Source organism: Notothenia rossii (assembly GCF_949606895.1).
Source record: "Notothenia rossii genome assembly, chromosome: 4".
NCBI lineage: Eukaryota > Metazoa > Chordata > Actinopteri > Perciformes > Nototheniidae > Notothenia > Notothenia rossii.
Window position 1 is genome coordinate 98,117 of NC_136902.1, and position 24,000 is coordinate 122,116.

At 48.3% G+C, this 24,000-nt stretch overlaps 2 protein-coding genes across 2 annotated transcripts in view; both read right to left on the reverse strand.

Moving 5' to 3' along the window:
* Window positions 1-14,045, reverse strand: part of srpk3 (SRSF protein kinase 3) — a 27,232-nt gene extending 13,187 nt beyond the window's left edge. Inside the window, 9 exon segments of the mRNA XM_079678683.1 lie at window positions 1,285-1,450; window positions 1,626-1,732; window positions 1,879-1,966; window positions 3,456-3,543; window positions 3,682-3,790; window positions 4,312-4,890; window positions 4,893-4,933; window positions 11,310-11,403; window positions 13,458-14,045. Coding sequence (XP_079534809.1) covers window positions 1,285-1,450; window positions 1,626-1,732; window positions 1,879-1,966; window positions 3,456-3,543; window positions 3,682-3,790; window positions 4,312-4,890; window positions 4,893-4,933; window positions 11,310-11,403; window positions 13,458-13,467 — 1,282 coding nt within the window. The 5' untranslated portion in view covers window positions 13,468-14,045.
* Window positions 14,046-15,561: 1,516 nt separating this feature from the next.
* The window catches only part of plxnb3 (plexin B3), a 35,168-nt gene continuing 26,729 nt past the window's right edge, over window positions 15,562-24,000 (reverse strand). Inside the window, 4 exon segments of the mRNA XM_079676969.1 lie at window positions 15,562-18,908; window positions 23,300-23,377; window positions 23,523-23,598; window positions 23,860-23,924. Coding sequence (XP_079533095.1) covers window positions 18,804-18,908; window positions 23,300-23,377; window positions 23,523-23,598; window positions 23,860-23,924 — 324 coding nt within the window. The 3' untranslated portion in view covers window positions 15,562-18,803.

Genomic DNA, 24,000 nt, shown 5'->3' on the forward strand with positions numbered 1-24,000 from the left:
TGTAGCCTCAGCAGCTAACCTGTCTGTCTCTCTCTCTCCTGACCAATCACCTGAGGACCCTGAAGGGGGCGGGGCTCCAGCTCTCTGACAGTGTGTAGCCTCAGCAGCTAACCTGTCTGTCTCTCTCTCTCCTGACCAATCACCTGAGGACCCTGAAGGGGGGCGGGGCTCCAGCTCTCTGACAGTGTGTAGCCTCAGCAGCTAACCTGTCTGTCTCTCTCTCTCTCCTGACCAATCACCTGAGGACCCTGAAGGGGGCGGGGCTCCAGCTCTCTGCCAGTGTGTAGCCTCAGCAGCTAACATGTCTGTCTCTCTCTCTCTCCTGACCAATCACCAGAGGACCCTGAAGGGGGGCGGGGCTCCAGCTCTCTGACAGTGTGTAGCCTCAGCAGCTAACCTGTCTGTCTCTCTCTCTCCTGACCAATCACCTGAGGACCCTGAAGGGGGGGCGGGGCTCCAGCTCTCTGACAGTGTGTAGCCTCAGCAGTTAACATGTCTGTCTCTCTCTCTCCTGACCAATCACCTGAGGACCCTGAAGGGGGCGGGGCTCCAGCTCTCTGACAGTGTGTAGCCTCAGCAGCTAACCTGTCTGTCTCTCTCTCTCCTGACCAATCACCTGAGGACCCTGAAGGGGGGCGGGGCTCCAGCTCTCTGCCAGTGTGTAGCCTCAGCAGCTAACCTGTCTGTCTCTCTCTCTCCTGACCAATCATCTGAGGACCCTGAAGGGGACGGGGCTCCAGCTCTCTGCCAGTGTGTAGCCTCAGCAACTAACATGTCTGTCTCTCTCTCTCCTGACCAATCACCTGAGGACCCTGAAGGGGACGGGGCTCCAGCTCTCTGCCAGTGTGTAGCCTCAGCAACTAACATGTCTGTCTCTCTCTCTCCTGACCAATCACCTGAGGACCCTGAAGGGGGGGCGGGGCTCCAGCTCTCTGACAGTGTATAGCCTCAGCAGTTAACCTGTCTGTCTCTCTCTCTCCTGACCAATCACCTGAGGACCCTGAAGGGGACGGGGCTCCAGCTCTCTACCAGTGTGTAGCTTCAGCAGCTAACCTGTCTCTCTCTCTCTCGCTCCTGACCAATCACCTGAGGAGCCTGAGGGGGGGGGGGGGGGGGCTCAGGCTCTCTGCCAGCATGTAGCTTCAGCAGCTAACCTGTCTCTCTCTCTCTCTCTCCTGACCAATCACCTGAGGACCCTGAGGGGGGCGGGGCTCCGGCTCTCTGCCAGTGTGTAGCTTCAGCAGCTAACCTGTCTCTCTCTCTCTCTCTCTCCTGACCAATCACCTGAGGACCCTGAGGGGGGCGGGGCTCCGGCTCTCTGCCAGTGTGTAGCTTCAGCAGCTAGGCGTCTCACATACAGCTCGTCCACCTGCAGCAGGATGTTCTCCGGCTTGATGTCCGTGTGAATGATCTTACACTTCCTGTGCAGGTAGTCCAGCCCCTGCAGCACCTGGGGGAGAGTGTGAGTGTGTGAGTGCGGTGGTGAGTGTGAGTGTGAGTGTGAGTGTGTGTGTGTGTGTGTGTGTGTGTGTGTGTGTGTGTGTGTGTGTGTGTGTGTGTGTGTGTGTGTGTGTGTGTGTGTGTGTGTGTGTGTGTGTGTGTGTGTGTGTGTGTGTGTGTGTTACCTGTCTGATGATGCTCTTCACACACACCAGAGGAATCCCCATGTAGTTTGACTTAATGATCCACTTCAACAGCTGATGACCCAACACCTCCAGAACCATACACACATCTGAGAGTCAGCTGAGGAAAACAGATGACTGACATTCAGGTAGAGACACAGAGAGACAGACAACCAGACAGACAGACAGGTAGAGAGACAGACACTTAGGTAGAGAGACAGAGAGACAGACAGGCAGACAGACAGGTGTAGGATACGGACTCCATTGACTCCGGAGATCTTGAAGTCGTCGATCAGCTGAACGATCGTCTCTCTGAAAGGGTCGGAGGGGTCGCTGTCCCTCACCTGTTACACAGACTGTTATAATGAAGGGCTGCCAGACTCTTATTGTGAAAGGGTGCGGCTGTAACACAGACTCTTATTATGAAGGGCTGCCAGACTCTTATTGTGAAAGTGCGGCTGTAACACAGACTCTTATTGTGAAAGTGTGCGGCTGTAACACAGACTCTTATTGTGAAAGGGTCGGCTGTAACACAGACTCTTATTGTGAAAGGGTGCGGCTGTAACACAGACTCTTATTATGAAGGGCTGCCAGACTCTTATTGTGAAAGTGCGGCTGTAACACAGACTCTTATTGTGAAAGTGTGCGGCTTTAACACAAACTCTTATTGTGAAAGTGCGGCCGTAACACAGACTCTTATTGTGAAAGTGTGCGGCTTTAACACAAACTCTTATTGTGAAAGGGTCGGCTGTAACACAGACTCTTATTGTGAAAGTGTGCGGCTGTAACATAGACTCTTATTGTGAAAGGGTCGGCTGTAACACAGACTCTTATTGTGAAAGGGTGCGGCTGTAACATAGACTCTTATTGTGAAAGGGTCGGCTGTAACACAGACTCTTATTGTGAAAGGGTGCGGCTGTAACACAGACTCTTATTGTGAAAAGGTGCGGCTGTAACACAGACTCTTATTGTGAAAGTGTGCGGCTGTAACACAGACTCTTATTGTGAAAGGGTGCGGCTGTAACACAGACTCTTACGGCCGGTCCACACACAGGCATGAAAAAAATCTTTCAAAGCTTCGCCCATTCACTTGAATGGGGTGACGTAGAAGATTTTTAATCTTCGCTGAACTGCATTGTGGGGAGCGGAGCATGGCTAAGCAAGCATCGTGAGCATCAAAAGTTGAGCAATGTTCTACTTTTGATGCTCCCAATGCTTTCGAAGCTGGCATCAGCCAATCAAATCTCGTTTATGCAAATCCCGCCAGTGCAAGCGCAGCCAATCAAACCGCGTGCAAGCTGGGAGAGCCAGACCGCAGTTCATTTCCTCATATTCCAAACGAGATATTACGGTAGCAAATCACCCGGTTCTTTACGACCAGAACTATTTACCGGGATACAAACCGGAGGAACCAGGCATGGAGGGAGGTGGCAGAGACAGTGGGTGAAACTGGTAGGTGTTCACCTGTTTGGAGAGTTTATATCCAGTTTACTTCGTTTTAACATTGCTATTGCTTTGTATGTCGGGGGCGGGAGATTCATGTGATTGGTTGTTGGTCGCGTTGCTCGCAAAAAATCGCCAAGCTTCAGACACGCCCAGCATCAAGATTTTTCAAGATGTTTTTCATGCCTGTGTGTGGACGGGCCGTTATTGTGAAGAGGAAGTAAATTAAACGTTATCAAAGAGCTATGATGAGGAGCTCTGCCTGTTCAAACCGTGTGTGTGTGTGTGTGTGTGTGTGTGTGTGTGTGTGTGTGTGTGTGTGTGTGTGTGTGTGTGTGTGTGTGTGTGTGTGTGTGCGTGTGCGTGTGTGTGTGTGTGTGTGTCACTCACACATCTGAGGAGCTTGATCTCATCCACAGCTGTCTCTGTGTAATGTGGAGCGCTCTTCACCACCTTCAGCGCCACGAAGCGCTTCCTCCTGCACACAGACAGAGTCAGTGTGTGTGTGTGTGTGTGTGTGTGTGTGTGTGTGTGTGTGTGTGTGTGTGTGTGTGGGTGTGGGTGTGGGGGTGTGGGTGTGGGGGTGTGGGTGTGGGTGGGTGGGTGTGTGTCGTACTGCAGATCCCAGCACAGCCACACTGTAGAGAAGTGTCCCCAGCCCAGTTTCCGGACCACATGGTAGCGTCCGTTGAACAGATCTCCGATCTGCACCGGGTAGTACCCTCCTAAGCACAGGGGGGGTGGGGGGGTTATTAATCTACACATACTCTTTATACCCTAACCCCCCTCAGGTATTTATTATGGGGGGGGGTATTAATCTACAAACACTCCTTATACCCTAACCCCTCTCAGGTATTTATTATAGGGGAGGGTTATTGATCTACACACACTCCTTATACCCTAACCCTCCTCATGTATTTATTATGGGGGGGGGGTTATTCATCTACACACACTCCTTATACCCTAACCCCTCTCATGTATTTATTATGGTGGGGGGGTTATTGATCTACACACACTCCTTATACCCTAACCCCTCTCAGGTATTTATTATAGGGGAGGGTTATTGATCTACACACACTCCTTATACCCTAACCCCTCTCAGGTATTTATTATAGGGGAGGGTTATTGATCTACACACACTCCTTATACCCTAACCCCTCTCAGGTATTTATTATAGGGGGGGGTTATTGATCTACACACACTCCTTATACCCTAACCCTCCTCAGGTATTTATTATGGGGCTCACCTTTGCAGTAGTCTGACGGATCCTCCTGCTCCTCATCATCAGAGCCCAGCAGCTGTACGGGAGGGGGCGTGGCTAACACTGGAGGGGGCGGAGTCAACACGGGAGGGGGAGGAGTCAACACGGGAGGGGGCGGGGTCAACATGGGAGGGGACGGAGTCAATACTGGAGGCATTGGGCTCCTGGCAAAATGGGGCGTGGTCATCTGTGTGGGGGCTGATGACATCACAGGAGACGGGCCGATTAAGAGGGGGGAGGGGCTTAGCGGAGGGGAGGGGGGATCAGGTGGGGAGGGGCTTAGTTGAGGGGACGGGGGGGCTGTAGCAGACGGCAGGTCAAAGGCATTGTGGGTAATAATATGCGGTAAGACTGGACCTGTTCTGTGAGGGGACCGGAAGTAACTCTGGGTAATATTCTGGTTCACTAGCACTGTGGGGCTGGGGCTGTCGGCGGGGCTTCGAGGTGCGGCCCGAAGGGATTGGCTGAGGGTCTGAGGTGTGGGGGGGGGTGCCGTTCTGTAGGGGTGGCTGGGGGGGGGGCAGGTGTGTCTCTTCAGGGAGGGGAGCCAAGTGTGTCTCTTCAGGGGGGGGGGGGCAGACTTTGAAGGTCACAGAGGTCATCGGGCCTGAAACACAAACATCAGTTTTTAATACCAAGGCTAAAGGCCCCTACACACCAATCTGACACCAAAGAACACGTCCCGACGGCCCAGATTACATCTCTACCTAGGATCAAGTGGAGGGATTATATCTCTACCTAGGATCAAGTGGAGGGATTATATCTCTACCTAGGATCAAGTGGAGGGATTATATCTCTACCTAGGATCAAGTGGAGGGATTACATCTCTACCTAGGATCAAGTGGAGGGATTACATCTCTACCTAGGATCAAGTGGAGGGATTACATCTCTACCTAGGATCAAGTGGAGGGATTACATCTCTACCTAGGATCAAGTGGAGGGATTATATCTCTACCTAGGATCAAGTGGAGGGATTACATCTCTACCTAGGATCAAGTGGAGGGATTATATCTCTACCTAGGATCAAGTGGAGGGATTACATCTCTACCTAGGATCAAGTGGAGGGATTATATCTCTACCTAGGATCAAGTGGAGGGATTATATCTCTACCTAGGATCAAGTGGAGGGATTATATCTCTACCTAGGACCAGGTGGAGGGTTCATATCTCTACCTGGGACCAGGTGGAGGGATTATATCTCTACCTAGGACCAGGTGGAGGGATTATATCTCTACCCAGGACCAGGTGGAGGGATTATATCTCTACCTAGGACCAGGTGGAGGGATTATATCTCTACCCAGGACCAGGTGGAGGGATTATATCTCTACCCAGGACCAGGTGGAGGGATTATATCTCTACCTAGGACCAGGTGGAGGGATTATATCTCTACCTAGGACCAGGTGGAGGGATTATATCTCTACCTAGGACCAGGTGGAGGGATTATATCTCTACCTAGGACCAGGTGGAGGGATTATATCTCTACCCAGGACCAGGTGGAGGGATTATATCTCTACCTAGGACCAGGTGGAGGGATTATATCTCTACCTAGGACCAGGTGGAGGGATTACAGTATATCTCTACCCAGGACCAGGTGGAGGGATTATATCTCTACCCAGGACCAGGTGGAGGGATTATATCTCTACCTAGGACCAGGTGGAGGGATTATATCTCTACCCAGGACCAGGTGGAGGGATTATATCTCTACCTAGGACCAGGTGGAGGGATTATATCTCTACCTAGGACCAGGTGGAGGGATTACAGTATATCTCTACCTAGGACCAGGTGGAGGGATTACAGTATATCTCTACCTAGGACCAGGTGGAGGGATTATATCTCTACCTAGGACCAGGTAGAGGGATTATATCTCTACCCAGGACCAGGTGGAGGGATTATATCTCTACCTAGGACCAGGTGGAGGGATTATATCTCTACCTAGGACCAGGTGGAGGGATTATATCTCTACCTAGGACCAGGTGGAGGGATTATATCTCTACCCAGGACCAGGTGGAGGGATTATATCTCTACCTAGGACCAGGTGGAGGGATTATATCTCTACCTAGGACCAGGTGGAGGGATTACAGTATATCTCTACCCAGGACCAGGTGGAGGGATTATATCTCTACCCAGGACCAGGTGGAGGGATTATATCTCTACCTAGGACCAGGTGGAGGGATTATATCTCTACCTAGGACCAGGTGGAGGGATTATATCTCTACCCAGGACCAGGTGGAGGGATTATATCTCTACCTAGGACCAGGTGGAGGGATTATATCTCTACCTAGGACCAGGTGGAGGGATTACAGTATATCTCTACCTAGGACCAGGTGGAGGGATTACAGTATATCTCTACCTAGGACCAGGTGGAGGGATTATATCTCTACCTGGGACCAGGTAGAGGGATTATATCTCTACCCAGGACCAGGTGGAGGGATTACAGTATATCTCTACCTAGGACCAGGTGGAGGGATTATATCTCTACCTAGGACCAGGTGGAGGGATTACAGTATATCTCTACCTAGGACCAGGTGGAGGGATTATATCTCTACCTAGGACCAGGTGGAGGGATTACAGTATATCTCTACCTAGGACCAGGTGGAGGGATTATATCTCTACCTGGGACCAGGTAGAGGGATTATATCTCTACCTAGGACCAGGTGGAGGGATTATATCTCTACCTGGGACCAGGTAGAGGGATTATATCTCTAAAGAAAAGGGACACTTGAGGTTCTCGTGCTGGAATTGCCACGTCCATGACCCGACCACGGATAAAAGGGAGAAGATGGATGGATGGCTAACAGTGAGCACCGTGCTAACACTAGCTAAGGCTATCAGTCAACACCGTTCTAACACTAGCGAAGGCTAACAGTGAGCACCGTGCGAACACTAGTGAAGGCTAACAGTCAGCACCGTGCTAACACTAGGGAAGGCTAACAGTCAGCACCGTGCTAACACTAGGGAAGGCTAACAGTGAGCACCGTGCGAACACTAGTGAAGGCTAACAGTGAGCACCGTGCTAACACTAGGGAAGGCTAACAGTCAGCACCGTGCTAACACTAGGGAAGGCTAACAGTGAGCACCGTGCGAACACTAGTGAAGGCTAACAGTCAGCACCTTGCTAACACTAGCTAAGGCTATCAGTCAACACCGTTCTAACACCAGCGAAGGCTAACAGTGAGCACCGTGCGAACACTAGTGAAGGCTAACAGTCAGCACCTTGCTAACACTAGTGAAGGCTAACAGTGAGCACCGTGCTAACACTAGGGAAGGCTAACAGTGAGCACCGTGCTAACACTAGTGAAGGCTAACAGTGAGCACCGTGCTAACACTAGGGAAGGCTAACAGTGAGCACCGTGCTAACACTAGTGAAGGCTAACAGTGAGCACCGTGCTAACACTAGGGAAGGCTAACAGTGAGCACCGTGCTAACACTAGGGAAGGCTAACAGTGAGCACCGTGCTAACACTAGGGAAGGCTAACAGTGAGCACCGTGCTAACACTAGGGAAGGCTAACAGTGAGCACCGTGCTAACACTAGGGAAGGCTAACAGTGAGCACCGTGCTAACACTAGGGAAGGCTAACAGTGAGCACCGTGCTAACACTAGGGAAGGCTAACAGTGAGCACCATGCGAACACTAGGGAAGGCTAACAGTGAGCACCGTGCTAACACTAGGGAAGGCTAACAGTGAGCACCGTGCTAACACTAGGGAAGGCTAACAGTGAGCACCGTGCTAACACTAGGGAAGGCTAACAGTGAGCACCGTGCTAACACTAGGGAAGGCTAACAGTGAGCACCGTGCTAACACTAGGGAAGGCTAACAGTGAGCACCGTGCTAACACTAGGGAAGGCTAACAGTGAGCACCGTGCTAACACTAGTGAAGGCTAACAGTGAGCACCGTGCTAACACTAGGGAAGGCTAACAGTGAGCACCATGCGAACACTAGGGAAGGCTAACAGTGAGCACCGTGCTAACACTAGTGAAGGCTAACAGTGAGCACCGTGCTAACACTAGGTTAGGCTAACAGTGAGCACCGTGCTAACACTAGTGAAGGCTAACAGTGAGCACCGTGCGAACACTAGTGAAGGCTAACAGTGAGCACCGTGCTAACACTAGGGAAGGCTAACAGTGAGCACCGTGCAAACACTAGGGAAGGCTAACAGTGAGCACCGTGCTAACACTAGGGAAGGCTAACAGTGAGCACCGTGCAAACACTAGGGAAGGCTAACAGTGAGCACCGTGCAAACACTAGGGAAGGCTAACAGTGAGCACCGTGCTAACACTAGTGAAGGCTAACAGTGAGCACCATGCGAACACTACGGAAGGCTAACAGTGAGCACCGTGCAAACACTAGGGAAGGCTAACAGTGAGCACCGTGCTAACACTAGCGAAGGCTAACAGTGAGCACCGTGCTAACACTAGCGAAGGCTAACAGTGAGCACCGTGCTAACACTAGGGAAGGCTAACAGTGAGCACCGTGCTAACACTAGGGAAGGCTAACAGTGAGCACCGTGCTAACACTAGCGAAGGCTAACAGTGAGCACCGTGCTAACACTAGCGAAGGCTAACAGTGAGCACCGTGCTAACACTAGGGAAGGCTAACAGTGAGCACCGTGCGAACACTAGTAAAGGCTAACAGTGAGCACCATGCGAACACTACGGAAGGCTAACAGTGAGCACCGTGCTAACACTAGTGAAGGCTAACAGTGAGCACCGTGCTAACACTAGTGAAGGCTAACAGTGAGCACCATGCGAACACTACAGAAGGCTAACAGTGAGCACCGTGCAAACACTAGGGAAGGCTAACAGTGAGCACCGTGCTAACACTAGCGAAGGCTAACAGTGAGCACCGTGCTAACACTAGCGAAGGCTAACAGTGAGCACCGTGCTAACACTAGGGAAGGCTAACAGTGAGCACCGTGCTAACACTAGGGAAGGCTAACAGTGAGCACCGTGCTAACACTAGCGAAGGCTAACAGTGAGCACCGTGCTAACACTAGCGAAGGCTAACAGTGAGCACCGTGCTAACACTAGTGAAGGCTAACAGTGAGCACCATGCGAACACTACGGAAGGCTAACAGTGAGCACCGTGCTAACACTAGGGAAGGCTAACAGTGAGCACCGTGCGAACACTAGTAAAGGCTAACAGTGAGCACCGTGCTAACACTAGTAAAGGCTAACAGTGAGCACCATGCTAACACTAGTAAAGGCTAACAGTGAGCACCGTGCTAACACTAGTAAAGGCTAACAGTGAGCACCATGCGAACACTGGGGAAGGCTAACAGTGAGCACCGTGCTAACACTAGGGAAGGCTAACAGTGAGCACCGTGCTAACACTAGTGAAGGCTAACAGTGAGCACCGTGCTAACACTAGGGAAGGCTAACAGTGAGCACCGTGCTAACACTAGGGAAGGCTAACAGTGAGCACCGTGCTAACACTAGGGAAGGCTAACAGTGAGCACCGTGCTAACACTAGGGAAGGCTAACAGTGAGCACCGTGATAACACTAGCGAAGGCTAACAGTGAGCACCGTGCTAACACTAGTGAAGGCTAACAGTGATCTGACGAAAGTGTGTGTGGTCTGTTTCTGTTCACTGATCACATCCAACACATTCTCACGGCATTTCGTGTTATAGTCACAAAATGAATCTATTGAATCGTGTTCACCAACACGATTTCTCAATTGTTTTCGTGTCACACAGAACGATTTTAAAAGCAGTGTAAATAATAACAAATTAGAAGGAAAAAAAGATTTAAAGAATACAGATGTCAGTATTCTGAGGCTCTGAGCTCCATCTCTTTTCCTCACGGACGGCAAAAAAACTATGATATTATACAATTTAAAATAAAAGGGATAGGGTTAAGCTTTGGGTTAGACATTGAGTCAGAAAATGTTTTTATGAACCACACAGCTTCCGGTCTTCCAAGACCCGACCGGAGAAAAATACGTGTTGCAGGCACGAAACATACTACCAATAGAAATACATTGCTTTTAACCCTATTAAACACGAAATACCGTGAGACTGGGTGGTCTCATCACAGATTTTGACTCAATGATAAATCACAGAAACTGAAAACTTTCATCTGTTTACTGTCTCTCCATGACATGACTGAGCCGCACGGAAATAGACTGATTGTGTGTGTGTGTGTGTGTGTGTGTGTGTGTGTGTGTGTGTGTGTGTGTGTGTGTGTGTGTGTGTGTGTGTGTGTGTGTGTGTGTGTGTGTGTGTGTGTGTGTGTGAATCACTGCTATTTGTGGAGCTGAGTCTCTCCCGGCTGAGCACCAAACCTGCTTCTGTCAGTAGGTCAGCAGTTAGCCTAGCATTACAGCTTAAAGACTGGAAGCAGGGGGAAACTATTAGCTTAGCTTAGCATAAAGACTGGAAGCAGAGGGAAACTGTTAGCCTAGCTTAGCTTAAAGACTGGAAGCAGAGGTAAACTGTTAGCCTAGCTTACCATAAAGACTGGAAGCAGAGGTAAACTGTTAGCCTAGCTTACCATAAAGACTGGAAGCAGGGGGAAACTATTGGCCAACTTAGCATACTGACTGGAATCAGGGGGAACCTCCCCTGATCTAAACAAAGACTAATCCAGCAAACATGATGAAATTATTTTAAAAATGTGGACATAAGATATATTCATATAAATCTCACCAACTGCGTCAAACTAAGAGACACCCCATAATAATCTGCTACAGAATCATGTTCTCAGAGAAGACTTCATTAAGCCTCCTGCAGCAGATATCAGAGGGTCACTCATCTTGCTCATATTTAATTAGAAAACATGATGACTGAGTGATGTCCTCTAACGAGACTCTGAGACACACCGCTTCTGATTTACTCCCTTACTCTGACTCCTTAAACAAACTATGTAAACAGGAGCTAGTGTGTGTGTGTGTGTGTGTGTGTGTGTGTGTGTGTGTGTGTGTGTGTGTGTGTGTGTGTGTGTGTGTGTGTGTGTGTGTGTGTGTGTGTGTGTGTGTGTGTTACCGGGGCTCCCCAGCTCGTGTTCTCCGGTGCTTCTTCCCTCTCTTCCTGTGTTTCTTGCCGCTGGCCGCCGTGTGTCCGGATCCTGCGGAAACGGCTGAGAGACGAGCAGAAACACGAGTCATTAAAGTGTACATCATGTGTCTTTATATTAATAACATCTCTAGCATGTTATCGTCATGTGTTCCTGAAGTGTCTTTATATTAATAACATCTCTAGCATGTTACCATCATGTGTTCCTGAAGTGTCTTTATATGAATACAGTATAACATGTTACCGTCATGTGTTCCTGAAGTGTCTTTATATTAATACAGTTTAACATGTTATCGTCATGTGTTCCTGAAGTGTCTTTATATTAATACAGTATAACATGTTATCGTCATGTGTTCCTGAAGTGTCTTTATATTAATACAGTATAACATGTTACCGTCATGTGTTCCTGAAGTGTCTTTATATTAATACAGTTTAACATGTTATCGTCATGTGTTCCTGAAGTGTCTTTATATTAATACATTATAACATGTTATCGTCATGTGTTCATGAAGTGTCTTTATATTAATACAGTTTAACATGTTATCGTCATGTGTTCCTGAAGTGTCTTTATATTAATACATTATAACATGTTATCGTCATGTGTTCCTGAAGTGTCTTTATATTAATACAGTATAACATGTTATCGTCATGTGTTCCTGAAGTGTCTTTATATTAATACAGTTTAACATGTTATCGTCATGTGTTCATGAAGTGTCTTTATATTAATACAGTTTAACATGTTATCGTCATGTGTTCCTGAAGTGTCTTTATATTAATACATTATAACATGTTATCGTCATGTGTTCATGAAGTGTCTTTATATTAATACAGTTTAACATGTTATCGTCATGTGTTCCTGAAGTGTCTTTATATTAATACATTATAACATGTTATCGTCATGTGTTCATGAAGTGTCTTTATATTAATACAGTTTAACATGTTATCGTCATGTGTTCCTGAAGTGTCTTTATATTAATACAGTATAACATGTTATCGTCATGTGTTCCTGAAGTGTCTTTATATTAATACAGTTTAACATGTTATCGTCATGTGTTCCTGAAGTGTCTTTATATTAATACAGTATAACATGTTATCGTCATGTGTTCCTGAAGTGTCTTTATATTAATACAGTTTAACATGTTATCGTCATGTGTTCCTGAAGTGTCTTTATATTAATACAGTTTAACATGTTATCGTCATGTGTTCCTGAAGTGTCTTTATATTAATACAGTATAACATGTTATCGTCATGTGTTCCTGAAGTGTCTTTATATTAATACAGTTTAACATGTTACCGGCATGTGTTCCTGAAGTGTCTTTATATTAATACAGTATAACATGTTACCGGCATGTGTTCCTGAAGTGTCTTTATATTAATACAGTATAACATGTTACCGGCATGTGTTCCTGAAGTGTCTTTATATTAATACAGTATAACATGTTATCGTCATGTGTTCCTGAAGTGTCTTTATATTAATACAGTATAACATGTTATCGTCATGTGTTCCTGAAGTGTCTTTATATTAATACAGTTTAACATGTTACCGGCATGTGTTCCTGAAGTGTCTTTATATTAATACAGTATAACATGTTATCGTCATGTGTTCCTGAAGTGTCTTTATATTAATACAGTTTAACATGTTATCGTCATGTGTTCCTGAAGTGTCTTTATATTAATACAGTTTAACATGTTACCGGCATGTGTTCCTGAAGTGTCTTTATATTAATACAGTATAACATGTTACCGGCATGTGTTCCTGAAGTGTCTTTATATTAATACAGTTTAACATGTTATCGTCATGTGTTCCTGAAGTGTCTTTATATTAATACAGTATAACATGTTATCGTCATGTGTTCCTGAAGTGTCTTTATATTAATACAGTATAACATGTTACCGGCATGTGTTCCTGAAGTGTCTTTATATTAATACAGTATAACATGTTACCGGCATGTGTTCCTGAAGTGTCTTTATATTAATACAGTATAACATGTTATCGTCATGTGTTCCTGAAGTGTCTTTATATTAATACAGTATAAGTAACATGTTATTAGCTCAGGAGCTGTTGGGGTCCAGCAGGACCACAGACATGTGTAGATGTCTATATAATGAAGAACCTACCTATCAACATGCTGCTCCGGTGCTCCGTGTCTCTGACAGTGTGTAGCTTCAGCTTCTCTCTCGGTTCTCTCGCTTCTCTCTCGCTTCTCTCTCGCTTCTCTCGCTTATCTCTCGGTTCTCTCGCTTCTCTCTCGCTTCTCTCGCTTCTCTCTCGGTTCTCTCTGCTTCTCTCTCGGTTCTCTCTCGCTTCTCTCTCGGTTCTCTCAGTTCTCTGTGCTTCTCTCTCGGGTCTCTCTGCTTCTCTCTCGGTTCTCTCTCAGTCAGGTGGACCCGGTCCCGTTACTGTAAATCCTGTTAGCCTGTTAGCTGTAGCCTGTCAGACAACAGCTGATGGGATGACGTCAAGTTAGCCTGTTAGCTCCGTTAGCTCCAGCTGCAGATCAGCGGCTCTCCTGCAGTCACACTGTGTGTCCCGGATCTGTTTACCGGGTCAGTGAACCGGGTCAGTACCAGGTGTGTCCCGGGTCAGTGACAGGACGGTACTGGGTCAGTACCGGGTCTATAGTCCGGGTAACGGTCCGGTTCCTCTGTGTCCTCGCAGCTCTCAGCAGCTGCTGTCAGTCACCGGACACCGGGCTCTGCGCATGCGCAGTGAAGGGCCATGCTGAGCTTGAGACAGGACTGAAAGACCTTTATAATACTTTCATATTTAATAACTTCATATATACTATACTACCTTCATATATACTATACTACCTTCATATATACTATACTACCTTCATATATACGACCTTCATATATACTATACTACCTTCATATATACTATACTACCTTCATATAATACCTTCACAGACAGCCTTTGGACGAGCCCCCATATGTTACGGCCAAAGCCTCTACTCTGCTGTAGTGGCTCGCGCTGAGAACCGCAACATGCAGAATACACTTAGTAACCAGCACTTAGTAACCAGTACCTAGTAACCATCACTTAGTAACCAGCACTTAGTAACCAGTACCTAGTAATTAGCACTTAGTAACCAGCACTTAGTAACCAGTACTTAGTAACCAGCACTTAGTAACCAGTACCTAGTAACCAGCACCTAGTAACCATCACTTAGTAACCAGCACTTAGTAACCAGTACTTAGTAACCAGCACTTAGTAACCAGTACCTAGTAACCAGTACCTAGTAACCAGCACTTAGTAACCAGCACTTAGTAACCAGTACCTAGTAACCAGCACTTAGTAGCCAGTACCTAGTAACCAGCACTTAGTAACCAGCACTTAGTAACCAACACTTAGTAACCAGCACTTAGTAACCAGTACCTAGTAACCAGCACTTAGTAACCAACACTTAGTAACCAGCACTTAATAACCAGCACTTAGTAACCAGTACCTAGTAACCAGCACTTAGTAACCAGCACTTAGTAACCAGTACCTAGTAACCAGCACTTAGTAACCAGCACTTAGTAACCAGTACCTAGTAACCAGCACTTAGTAACCAGCACTTAGTAACCAGCACTTATTATTATTGAGCCGTTTTATTATAAAAGGCCAAACAGGAAAAAAGGTCTGGAGGACTGGCCAAAAAGAACAAAAGGAAGGAGGGAGCCCGAGCCAGCCACACCAGGGGCCGTAGGACCCAGAGCTCCCCCCCCCCAAACCAAAAGTCAAGCGTAAACCCCATGGGAACAAAATAAAGCTGCGAAAACTGGACTACCAGGTCCTCCAGGCTAAACATAAACACATCCACAACATACACAATTTATCTCAAACCCCACTACATAACAAAGGGTCTTTAAAGGAGAGGGTCTTTAAAGGAGAGGGTCTTCCGGCGTCAGGAGAGGCGAGACATTCTTCTCCTCCAGCTTCTCTTTATATATCCACAACTGAGTGGAATTTGGAACACCTGGGTAGGGGCGGAGCCAGGGGCAGACCAGGTGCACCTGGGCAGAGGCGGAGCCAGGGGCAGACCAGGTGCACCTGGGCAGCAGGGAGAAGGAAAGACAACAAGGAGGGGAGCACGTAACACCTATAATACTTTTATCTATACATTGTATAATATCTTAACAATAACAAACAATAATTTAAAGATGTTCTCCAATTTATTCAGAATAAATATACTATATATAGGTTATATATAAATATATAAATCACATGACCACAGAAAACTGTTAAATTATAACTTTATTTTTACAAACGGTTCGGCCTCCTGCCGTCTCAGACTCAGATCTGCAGGTATTTACACACGGATAGCAGACTGTTAGCACTCTGCTGATACACACTGTGCTGATACACACTCTGCTGATACACACACTGCGGAAACACACTCTGCTGATACACACTCTGCTGATACACACTCTGTGCTCATACACATACACTTTATTCCCTTGTAGAAAACGCTCGGTAACAAACAGGCTTCTTGACGTCCAGATAAAAAAACTGTACAGAGATCAGGAGGTCACCATCATCCTCATCGTCTTCTTCATCATCATCACACGCATGCGGAGTACTACAACTACGGATCAAACACAGGCTCCAAAAACACGCAAGGCAGAACACAGAGGAGATATTAAACAGCGATAACCATCAGAAATATATCAGAGGTATTAAAAGAAGAAAAGCAGGAAGATCATTCAGAAAATGCCTCGTCTGTTTCAGCAGACAGGCTGTCATATTGCCTTAGAGCGTGGTCAGTCCATTACACCGAAAGCATCCAGGAAGTACCCTGTACCAGAGAGTCCAGGGAGTACCCTATACCACAGAGTCCAGGAAGTACCCTGTACCTCAGAGTCTAGGATGTTCACTGTACCAGAGTCCAGGAAGTACCCTGTACCACAGAGTCCAGGAAGTACCCTGTACCTCAGAGTCCAGGATGTTCACTGTACCAGAGTCCAGGAAGTACCCTGTACCACAGAGTCCAGGAAGTTCACTGTACCAGAGTCCAGGAAGTACCCTGTACCACAGTACCCTGTTCAAGAGATGCTAGTTGTATTGTGCTGCTAGCCGTCAGTAGCTAACTGTCAGTAGCTAACTGTCAGTAGCTAGCCGTCAGTATCTGGCCGTCAGTAGCTAACCGTCAGTAACTAGCCGTCATTAGCTAACCGTCAGTAACTAGCCGTCAGTAGATAACCGTCAGTAGTTAGCCGTCAGTAGCTGGCTGTCAGTAGCTGGCTGTCAGTAGCTGGCCGTCAGTAGCTAACTGTCACTAACTAGCCGCCAGTAGCTAACCGTCAGTAGCTAACTGTCAGTAACTAGCCGTCAGTAGCTGGCCGTCAGTAGCTAACCGTCAGTAGCTAGCCGTCAGTAGCTAACCGTCAGTAGCTGGCCGTCAGTAGCTGGCCGTCAGTGGCTGGCCGTCAGTGGCTGGCCGTCAGTGGCTGGCCGTCAGTGGCTAACCGTCAGTAGCTGGCCGTCAGTAGCTGGCCGTCAGTGGCTGGCCGTCAGTGGCTGGCCGTCAGTGGCTAACCGTCAGTAACTAGCCGTCAGTAGCTAACCGTCAGTAGTTAGCCGTCAGTAGCTAGCCCTCAGTAGCTAGCCCTCAGTAGCTAACCCTCAGTAGCTAGCCGTCAGTAGCTAACCCTCAGTAGCTAGCCGTCAGTAGCTAGTCGTCAGTAGCTAACCCTCAGTAGCCAGCCCTCAGTAGCCAGCCCTCAGTAGCTAACCTTCAGTAGCTAGTCGTCAGTAGCTAACCGTCAGTAGCTGGCCGTCAGTAGCTGGCCGTCAGTGGCTAACCGTCAGTAGCTGGCCGTCAGTAGCTGGCCGTCAGTAGCTGGCCGTCAGTGGCTGGCCGTCAGTGGCTAACCGTCAGTAACTAGCCGTCAGTAGCTAACCGTCAGTAGTTAGCCGTCAGTAGCTAGCCCTCAGTAGCTAGCCCTCAGTAGCTAACCCTCAGTAGCTAGCCGTCAGTAGCTAGTCGTCAGTAGCTAACCCTCAGTAGCCAGCCCTCAGTAGCCAGCCCTCAGTAGCTAACCTTCAGTAGCTAGTCGTCAGTAGCTAACCCTCAGTAGCTAGCCGTCAGTAGCTAGTCGTCAGTAGCTAACCCTCAATAGCCAGCCCTCAGTAGCCAGCCCTCAGTAGCTAACCTTCAGTAGCTAGCCCTCAGTAGCTAACCGTCAGTAACTAGCCGCCAGTAGCTAGCTGTCAGCAGTTTTTTGTTTTTTATTTCACGTTGATTTTCCTGAGCTCAATCAGGTGCGTTTAGATTGTGTTTGTTATTGTAGCGTAATGCTATGCTAGCTGTACTTTCACAATATGAGTAAAACAATACAATGAATTTATCTTCCCATGATGCAACAGGACACACAATGAGAGACAGACAGTGCCACCTAGCTGCAGAGTGAAGGCACAGCAGGGATAAATAGGTATAAATAGGACTTACAGTATGTACATGTAATAAGTTAGTAACTAGCTAACACACACACACACATACACACACACACACACGCACACACACAAACGCACACACACACACACACACACACACACACACACACACACACACACACACACACGCACACACACACGAAAACACTCCCCACGTTTCAAGATTGTTTTACCGTCTTTTAGTTTCAGTGAGATGGAGTCTCTGTCTGATGCTGGATCTGATTTGTTAATAGAGTAAAAAGTGCAGAATATGTTGTTGAGGCGATTTAGCATGTTAGCATCATCGCTAGCTGGTGAAAGCAGAGGGTTCAATTATAAACACCGTCTTAACATCCTTTGTTTTCTGTTCATTACACCTGTTAGCAAACATACATTGACTTCCAAACCAGGGAACAGGAAGTGCTTCATGTGGTCACAGTCTACACCAAGTAAACCTGAGAGCAGAGGAAGACTGGAGGGGGTTCTGGACCAGGTAGATGGTTCTGGATCAGGTTGATGGTTCTGGTTCTGTTATTGCTGGCTTCAGTAGTATAAAAAACACCCAGCAGGTCAAAGATCAGCAGGTCGATTATAAAAACTACAAAGTGTGCTTAGTGAGTCCCCACAGAGCAGAGGACTCTGGGTAACGCAGTGAAGGCAGCAGGCGGTGCTCTCTGATTGGTGGATTGTCAATTCAGGTTTGGTTCGAATGCTGCTGCAAAAACTGTATCTCCTTAGAGTGACTATAACAACTCTCTCACACACACACACACACACACACACACACACACACACACACACACACACACACACACACACACACACACACACACACACACACACACACACACACACACACACACACACACACACACACACACACACACACACACACACACACACACACACACACACACACACACACACACACACACACACACACACACACACACACACACACACACACACAGGAAGACACAGTGTTAACAGAGTTTGTGTCTCTGAGCTTCTTCGTCCTTTCTTCCTGAGCAAGGGGTCAGAGGTCATCAGAGGTCAGTGACCTTGTTCTCCACCAGGGCGGCGACCTGCTGCAGCCGATAGGCCAACTGCATCTTCTGACCTGAGGCGTCCTCCTCCAGAGACATGATGATCTGACAGACAGGTGAGAGAGAGACAGGTGAGGAGAGAAAGGTGAGGAGAAACAGTTGAGGAGAGACAGGTGAGGAGAGACAGGTGAGAGAGAGACAGGTGAGGAGAGACAGGTGAGAGAGAGACAGGTGAGGGAGAGACAGGTGAGATACAGACAGGTGAGAGACAGACAGGTGAGAGAGAGACAGGTGAGAGAGAGACAGGTGAGATACAGACAGGTGAGAGAGAGACAGGTGAGGGAGAGACAGGTGAGATACAGACAGGTGAGAGAGAGACAGGTGAGGGAGAGACAGGTGAGATACAGACAGGTGAGAGAGAGACAGGTGAGGGAGAGACAGGTGAGATACAGACAGGTGAGAGAGAGACAGGTGAGGGAGAGACAGGTGAGATACAGACAGGTGAGAGAGAGACAGGTGAGGGAGAGACAGGTGAGATACAGACAGGTGAGGGAGAGACAGGTGAGATACAGACAGGTGAGAGAGAGACAGGTGAGGGAGAGACAGGTGAGATACAGACAGGTGAGAGAGAGACAGGTGAGAGAGAGACAGGTGAGATACAGACAGGTGAGAAACAGACAGGTGAGAGAGAGACAGGTGAGAGAGAGACAGGTGAGAGAGAGACAGGTGAGATACAGACAGGTGAGAGAGAGACAGGTGAGGGAGAGACAGGTGAGATACAGACAGGTGAGAGAGAGACAGGTGAGGGAGAGACAGGTGAGATACAGACAGGTGAGAGAGAGACAGGTGAGGGAGAGACAGGTGAGATACAGACAGGTGAGAGAGAGACAGGTGAGGGAGAGACAGGTGAGATACAGACAGGTGAGAGAGAGACAGGTGAGGGAGAGACAGGTGAGATACAGACAGGTGAGAAACAGACAGGTGAGAGAGAGACAGGTGAGAGAGAGACAGGTGAGATACAGACAGGTGAGAGAGAGACAGGTGAGGGAGAGACAGGTGAGATACAGACAGGTGAGAGAGAGACAGGTGAGGGAGAGACAGGTGAGATACAGACAGGTGAGAGACAGACAGGTGAGAGACAGACAGGTGAGAGAGACAGGTGAGAGAGACAGTTGACAGAGAGACAGGTGAGAGAGAGAAATGAGAGAGACAGACATGTGAGAGACAGACAGGTGAGAGACAGACAGGGGAGAGATAGACAGGTGAGAGAGAGACAGGAGAGAGACAGACAGGTGAGAGAGACATGTGAGAGAGAGACAGGTGGGAGAGAGACAGGTGAGAGAGAGACACTTGACAGAGAGACAGGTGAGAGAAAGACAGGAGAGAAGGAGACAGGTGAGAGAGGGACAGGTGAGAGACAGACAGGTGAGAGAAAGACAGGAGAGAGAGAGACAGGTGAGGGAGAGACACTTGACAGAGAGACAGGTGAGAGAGAGACAGGTGAGAGAGAGACAGGTGAGAGACAGACAGGTGAGAGAGAGACAGGTGAGGGAGAGACACTTGACAGAGAGACAGGTGAGAGAAAGACAGGAGAGAAGGAGACAGGTGAGAGAGGGACAGGTGAGAGACAGACAGGTGAGAGAAAGACAGGAGAGAGAAAGACAGGTGAGAGACAGGCAGGTGAGAGAGAGAGACAGGAGAGAGACAGACAGGTGAGAGAAAGACAGGAGAGAGACAGGCAGGTGAGAGAGAGAGACAGGAGAGAGACAGACAGGTGAGAGAGAGGCAGGTGAGAGACAGACAGGTGAGAAAGACATGTGAGAGAGAGACAGGTGAGATACAGACAGGTGAGGGAGAGACAGGTGAGATACAGACAGGTGAGAGAGAGACAGGTGAGGGAGAGACAGGTGAGATACAGACAGGTGAGAGAGAGACAGGTGAGAGAGAGACAGGTGAGATACAGACAGGTGAGAAACAGACAGGTGAGAGAGAGACAGGTGAGAGAGAGACAGGTGAGAGAGAGACAGGTGAGATACAGACAGGTGAGAGAGAGACAGGTGAGGGAGAGACAGGTGAGATACAGACAGGTGAGAGAGAGACAGGTGAGGGAGAGACAGGTGAGATACAGACAGGTGAGAGAGAGACAGGTGAGGGAGAGACAGGTGAGATACAGACAGGTGAGAGAGAGACAGGTGAGGGAGAGACAGGTGAGATACAGACAGGTGAGAGAGAGACAGGTGAGGGAGAGACAGGTGAGATACAGACAGGTGAGAAACAGACAGGTGAGAGAGAGACAGGTGAGAGAGAGACAGGTGAGATACAGACAGGTGAGAGAGAGACAGGTGAGGGAGAGACAGGTGAGATACAGACAGGTGAGAGAGAGACAGGTGAGGGAGAGACAGGTGAGATACAGACAGGTGAGAGACAGACAGGTGAGAGACAGACAGGTGAGAGAGACAGGTGAGAGAGACAGTTGACAGAGAGACAGGTGAGAGAGAGAAATGAGAGAGACAGACATGTGAGAGACAGACAGGTGAGAGACAGACAGGGGAGAGATAGACAGGTGAGAGAGAGACAGGAGAGAGACAGACAGGTGAGAGAGACATGTGAGAGAGAGACAGGTGGGAGAGAGACAGGTGAGAGAGAGACACTTGACAGAGAGACAGGTGAGAGAAAGACAGGAGAGAAGGAGACAGGTGAGAGAGGGACAGGTGAGAGACAGACAGGTGAGAGAAAGACAGGAGAGAGAGAGACAGGTGAGGGAGAGACACTTGACAGAGAGACAGGTGAGAGAGAGACATGTGAGAGAGAGACAGGTGAGAGACAGACAGGTGAGAGAGAGACAGGTGAGGGAGAGACACTTGACAGAGAGACAGGTGAGAGAAAGACAGGAGAGAAGGAGACAGGTGAGAGAGGGACAGGTGAGAGACAGACAGGTGAGAGAAAGACAGGAGAGAGAAAGACAGGTGAGAGACAGGCAGGTGAGAGAGAGAGACAGGAGAGAGACAGACAGGTGAGAGAAAGACAGGAGAGAGACAGGCAGGTGAGAGAGAGAGACAGGAGAGAGACAGACAGGTGAGAGAGAGGCAGGTGAGAGACAGACAGGTGAGAAAGACATGTGAGAGAGAGACAGGTGAGAGAGAGACAGGTGAGAGACAGACAGGTGAGAGAGAGACAGGTGAGGGAGAGACAGGTGAGATACAGACAGGTGAGAGACAGACAGGTGAGAAACAGACAGGTGAGAGAGAGACAGGTGAGAGAGAGACAGGTGAGAGACGGACAGGTGAGAGAGAGACAGGTGAGGGAGAGACAGGTGAGATACAGACAGGTGAGAGACAGACAGGTGAGAGACAGACAGGTGAGAGGGACAGGTGAGAGAGACAGTTGACAGAGAGACAGGTGAGAGAAAGACAGGTGAGAGAGAGAAATGAGAGAGACAGACATGTGAGAGACAGACAGGTGAGAGACAGAGAGGTGAGAGACAGACAGGGGAGAGATAGACAGGTGAGAGAGGGACAGGAGAGAGACAGACATGTTAGAGAGACAGGTGAGAGAGAGACATGAGAGAGACAGACAGGTGAGAGAGACATGCGAGAGAGAGACAGGTGGGAGAGAAACAGGTGAGAGAGAGACAGTTGACAGAGAGACAGGTGAGAGACAGACAGGAGAGAGGGAGACAGGTGAGAGAGGGACAGGTGAGAGACAGACAGGTGAGAGAGAGACAGGAGAGAGACAGACAGGTGAGAGACAGGCAGGTGAGAGACAGACAGGTGAGAGACAGACAGTAGAGAGACAGACAGGTGAGAGATGATAGACAGACAGGTGAGAGACAGACAGGTGAGAGACAGACAGGAGAGAGACAGACAGGTGAGAGACAGACAGGTGAGAGAGAGAGACAGGTGAGAGAGAGACAGGTGAGAGAGAGACAGGTGAGAGACAGACAGGAGAGAGACGGACAGGTGAGAGACAGACAGGAGAGAGACAGACAGGTGAGAGACAGGCATGTGAGAGACAGACAGGTGAGAGACAGACAGGTGAGAGACAGACAGGTGAGAGGGAGACAGGAGAGAGACAGACAGATGAGAGACATACATGTGAGAGACAGACAGGGGAGAGAGAGACAGGAGAGAGACAGACAGGTGAGAGAGACATGTGAGAGAGAGACAGGTGGGAGAGAGACAGGTGAGAGAGAGACAGTTGACAGAGAGACAGGTGAGAGACAGACAGGAGAGAGGGAGACAGGTGAGAGAGGGACAGGTGAGAGACAGACAGGTGAGAGAGAGACAGTTGACAGAGAGACAGGTGAGAGACAGACAGGTGAGAGACAGGCAGGAGAGAGACAGACAGGTGAGAGACAGACAGGTGAGAGACAGACAGGTGAGAGAAAGACAGGTGAGAGACAGACAGGTGAGAGACAGACAGGAGAGAGACAGACAGGTGAGAGACAGACAGGAGAGAGACAGACATTTTGAACGAGTAATCAAAGTGTGTGTTACCTGGTCGTAATATTTGTTGATGTACTTGTAGAGTTCATGAAGAGCAACAAGAGTGTTCATCTCTGAGGCAAAGCTTTGCTGAAATGTAGAAACATATGTCATTATTTCAGTATTTATAAATTGAATAAACTTGTATATACATATTTATTTACTGCATGTATCTTTATATTATCAAGAAGTGTATCACGAGTATTTGTACTCAGTAACATGTTGTGTTTCTTACCCCGGAGAGTTCAGTCAGAGTGGAGTTCATCTCCTGATAACACCCTGAGGCTGAGCTGTGGATATCACTGTAATACCTACACACACACACACACACACACACACACACACACACACACACACACACACACACACACACACACACACACACACACACACACACACACACACACACACACACACACACACACACACACACACACACACACACACACACACACACACACACACACACACACACACACACACACACACACACACACACACACACAGTCATTATAGCATGTTCCTTCACATTTGAAATGATTGTCCATAGTTCATAGCCCTGGAGCTCTCACCTCTCCACCAGCTGCTTGTATCGGGGGATCTCTCTGGCGTACAGCAACTTGTTCACAGGGGAGTCCTGATTGGACAGAAAGTCAGAATGAGGTCACATGAGACAGACAGGAAGTGCTCCGGACTCTGAGGAAAATATTGGT